The sequence below is a fragment of the Leptonotus elevatus genome, chromosome 9 (genome assembly GCF_054856555.1).
Source record: "Leptonotus elevatus isolate MCC_2025b chromosome 9, RoL_Lele_1.0, whole genome shotgun sequence".
Lineage (NCBI taxonomy): Eukaryota > Metazoa > Chordata > Actinopteri > Syngnathiformes > Syngnathidae > Leptonotus > Leptonotus elevatus.
Window position 1 is genome coordinate 15,250,848 of NC_141247.1, and position 15,788 is coordinate 15,266,635.

Below are 15,788 nucleotides of genomic sequence, written 5' to 3' on the forward strand. Positions count from 1 at the left end.
GCGATTACTAAATTGCGCAAACTATAATTATAATAATTTAGGCCTACCAGTTTTTATACTTTTATTAGGCCAATTTAATAATTCTTCTATAATCTAAAGCAAGTCCAAGTAGGTTTTCATCTTTAATGGATTTAAATTTGCCCATTTGTGCATTATGTGGGGGCAAAGTAAAGTAAATAATTTTGACAGATTAACACTTGAATAAGTACAGAAGCTTGTGTGGTGTATACAGACTTGGTTTATAATTTACAGCAAGCACTGTTGTCAGTTGTCAGAATGAAACAGGGAAAATGAAGCCAAATGAGAACAGATATAGAATTTATTTCCAATATTCATTGCAAAGAATTAAAAGGTGACACAGCTTGAAACAGATAATATAGAATTTATTCTGAACAAGAAGTAGGAAAATACATAGGTAGGTGAAAAGGAAACAAGCAGAACCTGTAGTCAATGAAAAAAAAAAAAGGTACAAAACTAGTCCAACGAGAATTGAGAGGACGGCTAAGTGTACAACAGAAAACTTTGTTTACCATTCAGTTCCTTTTTTCAAACAATAAGCGTTGATTTGAAAAGAGCTGCCTTGATTTCTTGTCTGGGTTAATGGACATTCTACAACATTGTGCAAGTGTTTTCTCGTCAGTTATTAATTTATTCTTCTTTTTTTTGCTGGTATTTTATGAATGGTAAACAATAGTTGGTCCAGTGCATAAACACAGTGACAGATCAATAAAATGTACTCAGCTGACTACAGATAGACAATCCTGATCATTGAACAACTAGCACGAGGTCAGCAGGGGAAGGAGATGAGCAAATATACAGGTGAAATCAACGCATCAGCTAACAACAGTGAGCGCAGTGTTAAAGGATGAAAGAAGCTACATTAGTCTCCACGTAAAATGCTTTTAAAAAAAAAAAGTGTCTGAATGTTGGGTATTATTGCCATTTTTCGGAAAGGGATGCAATCAATTATAACGTGAACGTATAACATGAACGCAATGAAGTCAAACCAAGGAAAACATTCCTTGCAGCCCTCCATTTCACATAACTTGGATGGAAAAAATGTGTTTTAAATGATCCGTTACTACGAGCAGCTTTGGTGTGCACCGCAACAACAACAAAAAGATGCATCTGAGGGGAAAAAAAAAACGAAAGAAAGAAAAAAAAAATCATTCTACGCCTAAAAGAGCACAAAAATCACAAAGAGCACAACACGATCACACGAGTTCTGCTCTGCGATTCGGCCTTTGCGAGGGAAGCGTGCGAAATCAAGCAACGGGACATTACGAAAAAAGAAAAAAAAAAGATGATCACAGGATCAGTCTGGCGACCAGCGGCACATCAAAAGCTCAGCAGCCATGAGGAGGTCAGCTCTGCTGCCCTCACCTTCAGGCACTAGCACTCTCCAGCTAGTGCCAGGCAAAATAGCCGCAATAAAGCTGAAAGGTAACAAAACCACAAATAAAAATAAAATAAAAAAAGGAGATGGGTGGGGGATGTTGAGTCCGTAACACTAAAAGATGTTGCCCTTTCCATCCTTCATTCCGGAACATTCAACTCTTGTACACATCATCGTCATCATCATCTACGGAGAATTTGGTTTGTGGCGGGATAAGCGTATACGACGGGAAAAGTACTAAAAAGTAGCAAACAATACGGTTGTAGAATTCAGTATTTATACATCAACACAATTCAATATCATTTTAGAAAGAAAACATGAGATACATCTTTTATTCACACTTTACAAAAAAAGCTAGCCTTTTCATCTACTACAATACTAATGCCATTCAGGAAAACAGGAAGAAAACAAAAAAGTGGACACTGTTGGTTTTCAGCTAAAAACATTTGGGAGGCAACCAAAACAGGACAGGAAAGACTTCGGAGGCCCAAATTGATGCGTCCGTCGCTTTAAAACCAAGTGGTGAGATATCAGGGATGTGGCGAGGGCGGGGTCAACTAAGTGCTCATCCTTCCCGTCGGAAGGCCAGGTCGGCGCTAACATTTTGGGGTGGGGAGGAACCAAATGGGAAATGTGTGTGTGTTGGTGGGGGAGGGTCCTCGGATGGCACAGTAGCTGCAGCGACGTGAAAATGGAGGGATTTAAAATGACAGCTCAACTAACTAAAGGTTGGAGGGAGGATGTGTGTGGCGGTGGGGGGATTTTGGTGCATTTTTTTAAAATGTGGAGATGGTCTGTCTGCGAATGCAAAGTAGCAGAGCTGTGCTAATGTACAATGACTTCATAAAAGACACACCTGATCTAAGGGCAAGGGGGCACACACCTGATTATTGGAGGGGGTTGAAAAAAGAAAAGAAAAAAAAAAAGTATACACAACATTAACATCGTCACGGCTTGTAAAAAAAAAAAAAAGGGGGAAAAAAACAGAAAGAGAAAACCAACTTCAACAAAAAACAAAAGGACATAAAATCTTCACAAATGTCTCAACAGTATTTAAAAATAAAAGCAGAAAAGGTTGTTCAGGCGTCTGCCAAACGTTTAGTAGTGCAAGACAACGACTGCTACGACGAGGCACGATGTTTGCTCCGACATGGGGGATTCTTATCGGGTGTCAGTCACACGCCACAGACGTGTGCGAGTATGTGGTGCGAGGGTTGACCTGGCGTCTATGTACAAAATGGCCACAAACAAACCAAATCAACATTGGTAATGGCGGGGGGGCTTAAAAACAACAATATCGAACGCTACGGGATGGTTCGTCTGGAAAGGAGTGCAAAGTGGTGGCAAAACGCCGTGAACAACCTCTTCTTCTTCTGTCGTTTGTACAAGCTGGTCATCAGTTTCACCGCGACATGAACGGGATAAAAATTTAGCCATAGTTTACATACAATCTTCTCTCAAATGGGATCATAATTTACTCTTGGTACAAAAAACGCCAGAAAACAAGTCTTCTGTGGTTCATATACAATCATGTAAAGACTGAGTCTACGCTTTTTGATTCTGTACAAACACTTGTGAAAAAAAACAACAACTAAAGAACAGAAAACACTGATATTGTGAGTGTGTGTATGCGGGACCGATGAAGCGGGAACGTCACTACTGGCCGTCGAGACAGTGCTACAAATCTGTGTGTGCGTGTGTGCGTTGAGCCGGACAGTGAGAGGAATGCTGGTCGTACCACCCATGACTCGCTCTCTCGCTTCCTGACTAGAAGCGAATCAAAACCGCCATCCCCAAATGGCCCCTGCCCAAAATTAAGTGCGGGCCGAGAGTGCCGTATAGCGTTAAGATGAGACTAACACCCAAAACAGCCTGAAATTAGGTTGGAAGCTGTTTTTTTTTTTCCCCCAAAGCGTCCCTCCAGGCTGTGTGAAGTCATGCAGCACCGTTGGGTGGCTCTGTGGGTGTGGGAGCTATTGCACCAGGGCAAGGGGTCGGGGGTCGGAGGTGTAGCACCACAGGAGGCCGTGAGCACTCGACAGGGCCTCCAGCACCGCAGAACGACAGCGGGAAAAGCTTCCGTCTCGACTCCCGACTGCCAGCCCGCTCTTCTTTGCGCGCGACGCGTCTGCCGTCTTTGCTGGTTTTAGGTTTATACAGGACGGTCAGACGCGCGCGCGCGCGCGCGCGCGCATGCACACACGCCATCGGCTCGGCAGCTTCTCCGCTAAACGTGGCCCCCCCTCTCGCGTCGAAAAACGCGCGATGAGCTAGCATCCTGTGTAGCGTGACAAGACGGTAATGTGTACGGATGGGCGGGGAAGGGAGTCCAAAAAAAACAAAATATGATACACAAATTGGACTGAATTGAGCAGTTAAAAAAAAAAAAGAGAGAGAAAAAAACAAGAAAGAAAAATATAGAATATCTATAACATCATACGAAATCCCTGTTGGCCAGACCTCACTGTACGAATATTTTACAGGTTGTGGGTTTTTTTCTTTTTCTTTTTTGCCTTCCTCCTCCGGGGGCGGCAGAGGGAAGAGCTGGTCGTGGGGAGAGAGGGAAAGAGCCCCCCCTGGTGGAGTGGCAGGGACTCACTACCTGCGTGCAGGCAGATGGAGACCGTTGACCTGGGGGGGCAGCACGTTGGGCAGGAGCAGCTCCAACTGGGTGAAGAGACTGAAGTGGTCGGAGGGGATGTGAGGGTGCGGGCAGCCGCTGACATTGTTCTCTACCAGCCAGTGAGGATCCAGGGGGCCCAGGATGCCCAGGACGTTCAGGTGAGGCTTGGAGTAGAAAATGTAGTCGATGACACCCTAAAAGGAGAACAACAGGAAGTCAAGAGTCGGATTTCATACTGTGATGATAACGAGGCACTTGACCTATTTTGTAATTTGCCGACTAAAAATGCGAATACAGTTGTGTTGAAGTCAATTAATTGGTAAAGTAACTGAAAAAAAGCAGAAAAATGAAAGTAGTGTACCAAAATCATTAAAAGGGAAGTCAACCCCCCACCCCCCCCTGTTTTTTTGACAATAATATGTTCTATGCAGCCCCACTAATCTAAATCCATCCTGGTTAATATTGTGATATTGATATCAGAAAACAACCAATCACAGGTCACCTGTTTTCTAAAGCTAAGCTGTGATTGGTCGTTACCTGAAACCTGAGCAACATTGATGTCATCTTCAATCAAAACTAAGTGTCGAAATGGCCGCCCCCTGAGAAGGATAAAATGGCTGTTTTCTTTTCTTTTTCTCATCTATGTGCAGCCCAATACCAAGTTCCCCATCTGCGGACTGGGGGTAGGGGACTGCCACGGGCCCCGGTCACGTGGTTGCTGACTCGATCGGAATCGCACGTTGTCTCCCGATCAGAACTCGGATAAATATGAGGTTATTTTCATAACTTTTTATTAGATCTGGAGTTACGCAGTGAGAGAGTGAGACCTCATTTTACCACACAGCTAAACGTGCAGCATGTCATCACTGCGCTACAGTGACACTATTGACTGAAAGGGGTTGAGCGGGTTTTGGAAGTAGATGATGAGTGATTATCATTCATGTAGAAAGCGGAGACGGTGCGACTTGCACTGTGTGCAAAGTGAGCATTTTGTGTGGCAGAAAGGATATACTTGTAGATGCGTCGCAAGCTTTCTCACTGCACTTCACTGACGGCCATCCGGGCAGCCCCGCCGCCATCAGGCTCTGGCACTTCGGACGTGCTTTGGGCCCTCCCCGCGAATCCAGCTGCGGCGCCCGCCGGGACTCTGCAGTAGCGTCGGTCACCCTACGAAGGGACCCCGGCACCTAGCCTAGACTAGCGCAAATCCGGAGAGCCGGACGTCCTTCACAGGGTCGCCACTCCCGCCCGGGCCGGTAATCTAACCTGGTGCGAGTCCAGACCCAGAGTCAGGATAAGGTAAGATTAAACACATTTCGCTTGCTTGCCCTTAAAACGCAGCCTGCTGTTTGTTCTGAAGTTAGCCCCCCACCCTACACAAAATTTGAGGGAAATTTGTGCCATAAAAAGTTTTGTTCGCAATGCTAGTGCAATTATTTTTTAGGTCATCCAGAGTTTACCCAGCCCCCTCCCATCTACTGAAAAACTGACCCAAAATGACACAATTCGTATGTTGCTACGTTTCTTCCTTAGGAAAAAAACACATTAGGTTAGCCCATCAATTTGTGTTAAGTAGCATGCTTTAAAACGGCTAAGGTTCTCAAAAATAAAGCTCTCGTGAAAAGTTTCATAAAATGCCGAGGTATCGGATCGGGACGATCTTCAAAATTAGATGACTCTGGTCCCAAAAAGTGTGATCGGGACCTCCCTAATTTTAACAGCACACTGCCAAAATAAAAATAATTTTAGGGGGCAAAAATTATTTCTGGTACTTTAAGGGGAATTTAAAAATATATTTTTTGCGAAAGGTCCATGGCGCAACAAAGTATGGGGACCACTGACGTAGACAGCCTGCAGTCAATCCGCTTACCTTGAAGTCAAACGTGTAGTTGGTGTAAGGCATCAGGCCGTTCTCGTAAGCGCTTTTCAGCTTGAAGCCGTGGGTGATCCTGCCGTTGGACGTGCTGTTCTTGCCGTTGCAGTTGAATTTGGTCAGGCTGTCGCTGTAGCGAAGCTCCTTGAAGTCCTTGTGGGTGCAGTCCACTCCACCCGTACTTAAGTACTCTACCACGCCTGCATTGGGAGACAGAAATCATCGTAAGAACTGAGCAAAGTCAAAAAGTGACCATGACACATCTTATTGTCCGATTTCATTTAGATTCAACCAAACCATTCTAAGCACATACAGATGGATGCCTGTGTCACATACCAGAGTCGGGCAAAGAGTTGAGGTCAGCGCAGAGCACCAGTGGAATGCCATTGGTTTCACCGGAGACCGAGGACAACTTGAGGCTGCGCGTCGCCTTGTCCACGATGTTCTTCACTTCCGATAGGAACATCATGGTCTGAACCAGCTTGACGTCAGAGTATTCCGGGTCCCAGTGCATGTGGGCGTTGGCTACCAGCAGCAACTGCTTCTCCATGCCGTGCAGTGACTTCCCAGCTGAAAGATGGAAACCCGGATGTAAGACACAAGCTCCAAAAAGTACAAAAAGTATATGGAGGTAGTATCGACTCACAGGAGGCTTCCATCATCTCCTTGCGGACTTCGAGCAACACGGCAACCCCGATGTTGTCCTTCGTCATCACGCGGTTCAACATGGCCTCCGAGCCCTCAGAGTTAGCCATCGCAAGCTGGTTAAACTCCACGGTGTGCTTCTGCACGGCACCAAACCTGGACAAGAAGAGATGTGGAGGGACATGGTGGGGATTAATCACTAGTGTGTGTCAAGTATCACTTTTACTAGTCCACAAGCATTCTAATAAGTTTGTGACAGTCAAGGTGAAAACAGCCTGAACTCACCAAATCAATAAATAATGCAGACACACTGATGTCCAAACTTATATGTTGAAATACACCTTCTGTTTTTATACAGATACGAGCTCATCTTTTTTTGCGACCAAGCTCAGCGTTTCCATTGTATTCATTTAGCAGCGTCGCGGCGCCGCTCCTAAATACGACCCGCCGCTCCTTTGAGCCAGAACCCCCCCCCCCCCCCCCCCCAAAAAAGACAAGTGCACCTTTTGTGTGCGCCGAGTTCCAAAGACGTTATCCTTCCAGCCAAGCTACGGGGCAAATTTTGCTGTGCTAACGCGCGTTTCTGATTGGTGGGCGGGTTTCACGCTCGTTCCTGGATGGCTGCTCCCTCGAGCCACTGTGAATGGCTGCGTATTGCGTGTGACGTTGGAGCGCGCGTGCAGGGAGGAAGAAAGCGGAAGAGAGTTGAGGCTGTATGTACTCGAATGTGGAGATTAAACAAGAAAGTGAATAAAAAGAGAGATAAAATCAAACTGTGTGACCTCTTGTCTCCTGCAGTTCATTTCGTCTACCCCTTTTGGACCCCACCTTTCTGGCGACGCGCGGCGGGCGCGGAGACGACCCGTACTCAAGCCGCGAGTCCGAGCAGGAATGGATAACAAAATATTGCCGGTGTTGTGCCAAAGTAGTTACCCCCCGAATCATTGCCAAACAGCCGCACGGCAACGAGACTGACTGATAATGACGAGGGGGAACCTGGCATGCTTGATGGAGAAATTGCTCAGCTGTTCAAATCGGATACAAAAGATGAGGACTTTGATTGATTTTTGAATGAAGACTGATCAAAAAAATATATATACAGTTCTAGTAATCCATTCTGCCCCCCATAAAAACAATAGCTTTGTAACACATTCTTAATAAAGAAAATAAGTTGGTACTGGAGTCAGACTGGCCAGTTATAGCTCATGGTAGAGGTGCAATGATTGGTCAACAATCAAATTATCAATTTAATTGATAAACATTTTGATAATTGATGAATTTAGAGAACTTGTATTCTTGAAAATTGTACAAATACTCTGAATTTCCGCCTATAAATAGTAAATAGTCTCAGATTTCTGAGGTTCACCAAGAAAGCAGACCGAGTATCATTCCTTTCAAAATAAGACATTTGAAAACATCTGGTTTTACTTTGGAAAACAACAATCTACATTTTTGCTGACATGCTATGGACCAAACCACAAAGTGGATCATAATTTATGTCTGAATTTTCTGCACTGTCAATATGAAATAATGTCCTGTTTTTTAATAAAGCAATGGAAATAAAAACTTTAAAAAATCTGATTCAATGATGTATCAACAAAATAATTACCTGAATAATCAACTATTAAAATTACCGTTAGTTGCAGGCCTAGTTCAGTTTTGAGCGTCTGGGCTACAGACAGCAGCTTCTTGCGGTGTTTTGTATTTATGGCATCATCGAGGTGGCTTTACAGTACCTTATTTACTCCATAAAAAAAATATATATATATATTTCCACTGCCCTCAAACCTCAAATTTGGTCTTGCAACACAAAGCTACAAGGACTCCAAAAGCTCAAGTCAATGCTGAACTCTTCAATGTGAAAGACAACATACTTTTCAGTCTTGTAGAAAATTGCACATCCGTCCACATGTTTGCGATCAGACTCCGACATGGTCCTGGCTCGCGACTTTGGACTGAAGAAGCCTTCATAACCCTGCTCCTTCAGCTCAGGCAAGAAAAAACTGTAGTATTGCTCTGTTTCCACTTCCTAGGTTTCACAAGGAGACACGTGGGTGAGGGTGGACAACAAGAAGGTGATAAGATACATTGGCAAACATTTAAATAACAATAACAATAAGTAAGATGCCAGACAATTATAATACACGTGACGTCTCACCTGCAAACTGATGATGTCCGCATTGCAGCCCATAATCTCTTGGATGATGGACTTCTTCCTGTACTCCCAGTTCAGAGCCCAAGAGGGGCAGTAGCCGTACAGCTGCCTCGTGGCGTACTTATCACACAACACGTTGTAGCACATGACAGAGAACAGCGCTGCAAGGGGGAAAGCACAGAAAACATTTTAGTTCCTCTCATACATTTTTAAATAAGTAGGAGCCATGTTCATTTGCCGACATTTATTTAAAAAAAAATTGGGGTGAGAATGAGTCTGTAGGAATCCCATCATGCACTATTCTGATAAAAAAATTAAGGGAAGGCTTGAATCCTGACTTTCATTAAATGAATCTAGAAAATGTTAAACGCACCACCATGGAGTACAATTACAACCATTATTTCAGTTGGTAGTGTGCTTAATTGACCTTTATGCTGTACAAAACAAGCAGGCCTTCTGTCTATAATGTAAATACATTTGAGCTAATTTTCAACCACGGTGTACTAATATTACTACTGTTGACTTGCCTGATGGCCGGGCTCGGTCTGGTTCCTGGAGGGAGATCCACGACCGGGCCGGGGGCTGTTCTGTTGGTACTGAAAATAAGGAAATTAAAGTTTAGTTTGTGTGATAACAGGTACTCTTTAAAGGTTTACCCTCATATAACAAATTGGCAACTCACTGCGCTTGATAGCCCCCGCCAGATTGTCTAACAAGTAGTTGAGCAGTCTTCGCGTGCCGTCAGGTTCCTGGTAGAGGCTCATAATTTCTTGTGCAAGTGGGTTTCCTAGAGGGGGGATAGGCAACGTTGAGAAAGAAAATGACATTTCGAGGAAAGGGAGGATGCGCCTGATGTTAATTAGCTACTCACCTTTTAACCCCAGTGTTTGTAACTGAAACAGTTTCCCCAATTCAAACGGCAGAACCCGCAACTGGTTGTTATTTAAAAGCAGTTCCCTGTGGAGGAAGAAAAGTCATATTTGATCAACAGGAAGAAATGCTTTCTCCTTCATAATAAGTATCTAATTCACAAGACTGGATTTTAACAATAAAAAAAAGCCAATTGCTACAAAGGAATTGTGTGAAATGCGCTCGTGTGGAAAAATCGAATTCAGCGCAATCGGTCTAAATGAAGTGATGATGGGGAAAAACGGGACATGGTTCACCTGAGAGACACCATGTTGCCCAGCTCTGCCGGCAGGCTCCTGATCTTGTTGGATGAAAGATCCAGGTACACCAAATTGTGAAGTTTGGCAATGTCTGGCGGGATGCGTGACAACGAGTTGTCACTGAGGTGCAGGGCAGTGAGGTGGGTGAGTGACCACAGGGCTGTGCTGAGACTCCTTACTCGACCTTGATAACAAATAAATAAATAGATAAATCATTTAGGAGGGGCGCTGTGATCCCATTCGTTTTTCATGACACAAAAGTCAACAACTTTGACACATTTCCAGCTGGAGCCAAGAGGCGATTGTGAAGTATCACAGAATCAACTGGACAAAGGACCGCTATTTTGGTGGAATTTTCTAAAAACAAAATAATAGCACATAAAATCCATAACAGATACATTCACAAGAAAACAATTGCCGACTAAAGTAAATAGTACTGCCTACCCTACACTCTTTATGAAAAATGTTTAGTTTGCACTATTTAAGTATTTATTTAATTTTTTTCGTAGGGCAAGTGACACAGTTTGAAACATCACAGTCATTTTAAAAGGAGCCCACCAAGGAATTTCTGCCCATATGAGCATATTTAGGGATATGTTAGATGAAACTTGCCACCTAATCAAAAAGGGGGTATTTAGAATAGAAGACAACATTAAAGAATCAATAGTTTGGACATCCATAAAACAAAATCACATAATGTTCAGGTTTCAGTATACGTTTGCCTCTATTAACAAAAGCACAAAAGCTTTTTTAAATACAGAAAATAAGATACATGGTCACGTCTACCTCCTCCTAGCTGTCCCTAATGAAATGGCCAACCCAACTGCTTGCTACTTAAAGTCGCCACGAAAAAAGAAAGAAAATGACGTGCTGATATAGTTTTCTTTGCTTGTGGTGGTTATTAAGATGTCAACGATTGTGTAGTCTTGTAGTTTTGACCAATGCACAATCATGAAGCGTTAGTTCCAGGGTTTTTCCTGTGCACAAAATTCAGTGGTGGCCACCCAACCTCCATCTTATTTACTCACCACCTCCAGCCTAAGTGACTGATAATGAATGAATACTTTAACATGATAATAGTCATATTCTTACTGAAAACATTATTCTTATTGAAACATGGAATTATTATATGTTGCCTGTAAAAAAAATGAAATTGAGTCAGCTGAACTTACAGAACACATGCACGTCGTGGCGCATGGTCAGGATAAGGGATGTTCTATACCACTTTTTCCCAACCGATACACAACTCTTGAGTAGTCACCGCTGCTGATACCAAACGCCGATATCACTAGCAAATATAATTCCCCACCCATAAATGAAAGATGATTATAAAGAGAGATCTGCATATCCCAATACATTATGTTTCCTTAAAATTGCATGAAGCTAATGACAACTCTATATTCATATAATTTCTTGTCCCTGATCGTAAAACGGCCGGCCGATAATGGTATCGGTTAGGGCTGCACAACATATCGAATAAATATGGATGCCGCGATATTGGCCCATGCAATATGCATATCGCAAAGACATGCAAAAAGCTTCATATGGAATTTTATGCTTTTATCTGAACTTGACCAGTCAGTGTGCACCGCCATCCGATAGTTGAACATTATCGAGAGGAAATTACAATTAATTAACTAAGATTATATTGAGTTTGCTTATATTGCTGCACGAAAAATGTTTATTCTTTCGTTGGAAAATAAAAATGTAATTTCTTTAGGTACATGTTAAACATCGCAATAATATCGATAGCTATATTCAGCAACTATATCGCATCATTTTTGTGCAGCCCTAGTATCGGTCACCGCCGTAAGTATCGATACCTTAAAATAAGACTGGTATCGGTAGTCACCCATCATAGTCAGGATGATACCACGTCTGCCTCAATTTGAGCCAGGAAAACCCCCGTATCAGTCCACATTGAAATTACCGCTCCCTCAGGGAATGGGTCAAATACGGAGAATGAATTTCACCCCACTTAGGTGTGTGTGACAATCCGTGGTATTTAAAAGTCCTGAGTCATCTTTTGAAAAATACAGTCATTTTTACATGGAGACGGGCGGACCCCACAAAACCAAACTTAATCTATAAAAAAGGGAAGTGCGTGGCAGAATTACTTTTACATGATCTTGATCCATGTATTGCAATATCAACTTAAGATAGCAGCATAATCATTCACAGCTTTTGCATGATACTTTCCTTTAGGCAAATACAGTTTTTGACCATTTCTAATGACTATTGATGTCAAGATTATGGAAGACAAGCTTTGCGGGGGCGTCTTATAATTTCAGGCAAACATACAGTAGCATCAAGATGAATTGACTGTATAGCACCAGACTTCATAGTTGCTTGTGACAATCAGTGGCACTTTACTTTATATGAAGGTGCATACATTTCAGCGTTACTAGTGGTGAAATAAAATCGAACTAACTGAATCTCTGTTATTATGGAAACCACAACTGATATTCTCAACTGCTTCAGATTTTTCCAATTACATAACGACAAACTTTGAATTGCTTAGCTTCATTATTTTATACAGTGCGTCACTTTTAAAGGCTCAAACTTTTTGTCAATGTATGCCAATTAGGGCTTTTAAATGAATATATATGTTGGCACGAAAAAAATAAGTTCAAAATTGAATTTAGCATGGTTAAGTACATTAATGTGTTTTGTTCAATGTTATGTAGAGTTGTGTTGAGAAATAATTAAGTTATATTATTTTACTCTAATTTGACGGTATTTTTTTTAAACCAGATTTTCAATAGGCATTAAAAGCACAAAAGCATTTCCCAAAATGGCCATTTCTCCTAAATGCTTCATTCTCATTTTCAAAATTCTTTCTGTGTTGTATTCCGATTGAGGTGGCCCCCCTAACAAGGTTTTGCATTTGGACAGATTTGAATTCTGATCCTGTCAAATTGCTAATAAAAGCGCAGACTGCAGAGCTAATAAAACACAGCAACGAGTCAAATCACGTCAGCAATTGTGTTTACTTTTGCTTTCTTGCCGTGTGGAACCAATGAGTAACTAGCAGCGGTTTATAGATTTAGATAAGGCATGCTGATTAACAACTTCGACAACATTGACATGGAAGAACACAGACCACTAGTCTTTACCTCCACTTGTTGCTACTTTTTTGGTTTTTTAGATGTTGCCAAACCTCTCAACTGCGGGCTGAAGACTGCTTTGGGTACATAGCACAACACTATTATTTGTATCAGTCAAACTGCAGCTGCACCACACACACTGACGAAAGAGTGAAGCACTGCATCGTGATAACAAAAGAACACGCAGAGCTATGGCCATATATATGTGTCCTGTTCAACAATGTATAGTAAAGAATTGATTTCGAATTGGGATGATTTCTTAAATCTAATCTTTTAATGTACTCGTTCAAATTACAGAAAAAAAACTTGACTTCTACTGAAGGGAATGCGCCAGCGAAGTTACACGCATGCACACAAAACGCAGTATCACATGGTGCAGTGTTTACAGAAGTAAGGGCTCTTTCTTCATTCTTGTTTACATGTTAACAACGCCCACCAGAAATCCCATCGAGGACATGAGGAGTTTGAGGGGCGAGGTGAGAGGAGAGATGAAATGTTTGCAGAAATTGGACCCATTGGCGTAATTTCTGGAAGATTGCACGTAAAGACGACGCGTTGCGTCATTGACTCGTGTTGCAAATTAACCGTTGTATGTCCACTTTATGCTTTATATTTGAAGTGGGATTAAATTAAAGACAATTATGATCAACATTGTTACTGTTCATAATTTTTCAGATGGAAACACAATCATGAGTGGTCCATAATCCATCCCGTGTGCATCTCCACCCAGCCCTTACACACGTTATAGAGAGCCTCATAAATATGTATTAAGTGTTGACATGTTGCATAAGTATTGTGTTCAATGAGAAAAAAAGCTGAACGATCCAAAATGTTTTTTTCCTCTTTGTGTGGTGGTGAAATGCATTTGAGCAAAAAACACCCTAATTACTGCAAACCTTAAAAACAGGTGGCTAGTTAGGTGTAGTAACCTTGACCAGTAAACATAAGTGTGATTAAGTCATTTTGGTGTCAAATACTGCCCCAAACACAACAGGCACTCGGCTAAATATGTTTATGCAAATTAAAATAATCAAGCAATGACAGAAACGGAGGATTAACTATTTAGTTTAGAGTACAGAAAAAGACCTAACCGAGGATTGTTTTCTTTTAGGTTTTTAAAAAGGTACAACATCATAATTTAATGTTTCAGTTTTTGGCATTTGTTTCCGCATTTCCGGTTTCAAACAGGATTTTTTATTTGGGTGCAACCCTACCAAACTGGCAATGTAAACGAAAATAAAACAAGTGGGGTGGCTTAAGTTGGCGCAATGATCTTGAAGATTCAAAAAAAGAAACACTTTACAGCCAGGAACTATTGACAAATACGCACCACTAATTTCCAGCTCAGCCCAGTATGACTTCTTCCCATTGGCTGCCTCCTCGCTGGACATTATCGTGTACATCCGCCTGGGATCCGGCGGGTCATATTTTTCCTTGGGCATTCCTGTAACACTAGAGAGAGAGAGAGAGAGAGAGAAAGACAGAGAGAGCGAAAGATAGAGAGAGTGAGACAGATCAATGCCATTAGGAGTGGCTGGAAAAATATAAAGTTGTGTCATCAGTTGGCAGACTTCAGCTTACAATCAAAGTCATTTACATGGAAAAAATAGATGTGTGCCTACTTATTGATCAATAAAATGGCTTGGTGAAATGACACACACCACAACCCATTGGGGATCCTAAACTAAGGAGATCCTGCTCTCAAGTTTCCCAGAGAGGAAAGCTATTTGAAGATGTGTGTAAATGTTAAATAGAGACTCTACAATCGCATGTGCCTGAAAAATAACAGCGTAATGAAAATGTCATTTAACAAGTCTTGGCAAACTATATTGCATGAGCATCATTTTAGATGTCTCCTTAGTACCACATATCACTGTATTAAATTATTGCAAAAGTGCAAGAGATCATGTCAAAACATAATCTGGCAATGTGTTTATAACCGTTATAGTCCTCGGTACTGGTTAGACGATTTTTCCCTCATTGACGATCGCTGATTAGCCTAGCTTAACCTAAATAGATTTTGTTGGCCACCAAACTCTGCCTAACACACACGCCACACAGCTAACGTTAACGCGGAGAAATTTCCTAGCAAACAGGCGGGGAAACGCAGACACTAATTGGGTCAGATCACGCATTTATACTGTTAAGCATTGTCCCACCGAGCTTATCAAAGACGCGCAGTGAATTTTCCTGAAAAGATACATCACAATTTGTTTACATAACAGCCTTGCCACTGCCTAGCGAACAACACTAGGCCAAGAAACATCGTAGCAGCTAGCTACTGCTAACTAGCATATATTACAAAAGGCATCAACATCGCGTACTTCTTAATAAAGTACACGGCCTTACAAAAGCATCACAACACCGCTTCTGCGATTCAGTCCGAGCTATTTCAGCTTTAGCGCTCGTTAGCTAGCTAGCAACAAGCTAACAGATCCAATTATTCGAAGCTGACCGACTTGCCATTCTAATAAGTCTCGCTACGGGGGGAAAAAAATATCAGCAATGTTTTCGGTATCCGACTCGGCCTAATTTCGCGTCGAGGTGAGTGGATGTGGAGTGGGCTGGGTGGGAAAGAGTCGGGTTTATACCTGCAAGAGCATACCAAATGGCGAGGACGACTGCGTGCTCTCTTTTGTTTTCTAGCCACTTCTCAGCCGTTTCCGCTGCTGCTGCTGTATTATGGCGACGGTGGGGATTTTTTTCCCCTCTGCTGATAACGGCGAGCGCTCCTATTGGCTCGCGTCTAACGGGCTCGAACAGCTGTTGAATCAAAATAAAAACCCTCACCGTTTGGGAACATTACTAAGGTGGCGTCTG

General features: G+C 42.3%; 1 protein-coding gene across 1 annotated transcript; it reads right to left on the bottom strand.

Annotated features, from left to right (window-relative positions):
• Window positions 1-362: 362 nt before the first annotated feature.
• On the bottom strand, window positions 363-15,750 carry cnot6a (CCR4-NOT transcription complex, subunit 6a). Its single transcript, XM_086085196.1, has 12 exons — window positions 15,560-15,750; window positions 14,299-14,420; window positions 9,859-10,045; window positions 9,564-9,649; window positions 9,375-9,479; window positions 9,220-9,288; window positions 8,696-8,853; window positions 8,412-8,566; window positions 6,539-6,693; window positions 6,229-6,462; window positions 5,890-6,092; window positions 363-4,213 (listed from the first exon to the last, which is right to left on the bottom strand). Exons 2-12 carry the CDS (start codon window positions 14,408-14,410, stop codon window positions 3,995-3,997), a joined length of 1,683 nt encoding a protein of 560 aa, XP_085941322.1. The 5' UTR covers window positions 14,411-14,420; window positions 15,560-15,750; the 3' UTR covers window positions 363-3,994.
• Between the last annotated feature and the right edge of the window lie 38 nt (window positions 15,751-15,788).

Excerpts from the sequence above, each read along its gene's own strand:
- cnot6a (XM_086085196.1), bottom strand. The coding sequence starts at position 14,410 with ATGCCCAAGGAAAAATATGACCCGCCGGATCCCAGGCGGATGTACACG. Across the intron at positions 8,567-8,695 it reads CGGACATCATCAGTTTGCAG|GAAGTGGAAACAGAGCAATA; the intron begins GTGAGACGTCAC and ends TGTGAAACCTAG. Across the intron at positions 4,214-5,889 it reads ACTACACGTTTGACTTCAAG|GGTGTCATCGACTACATTTT; the intron begins GTAAGCGGATTG and ends TTCTCCTTTTAG.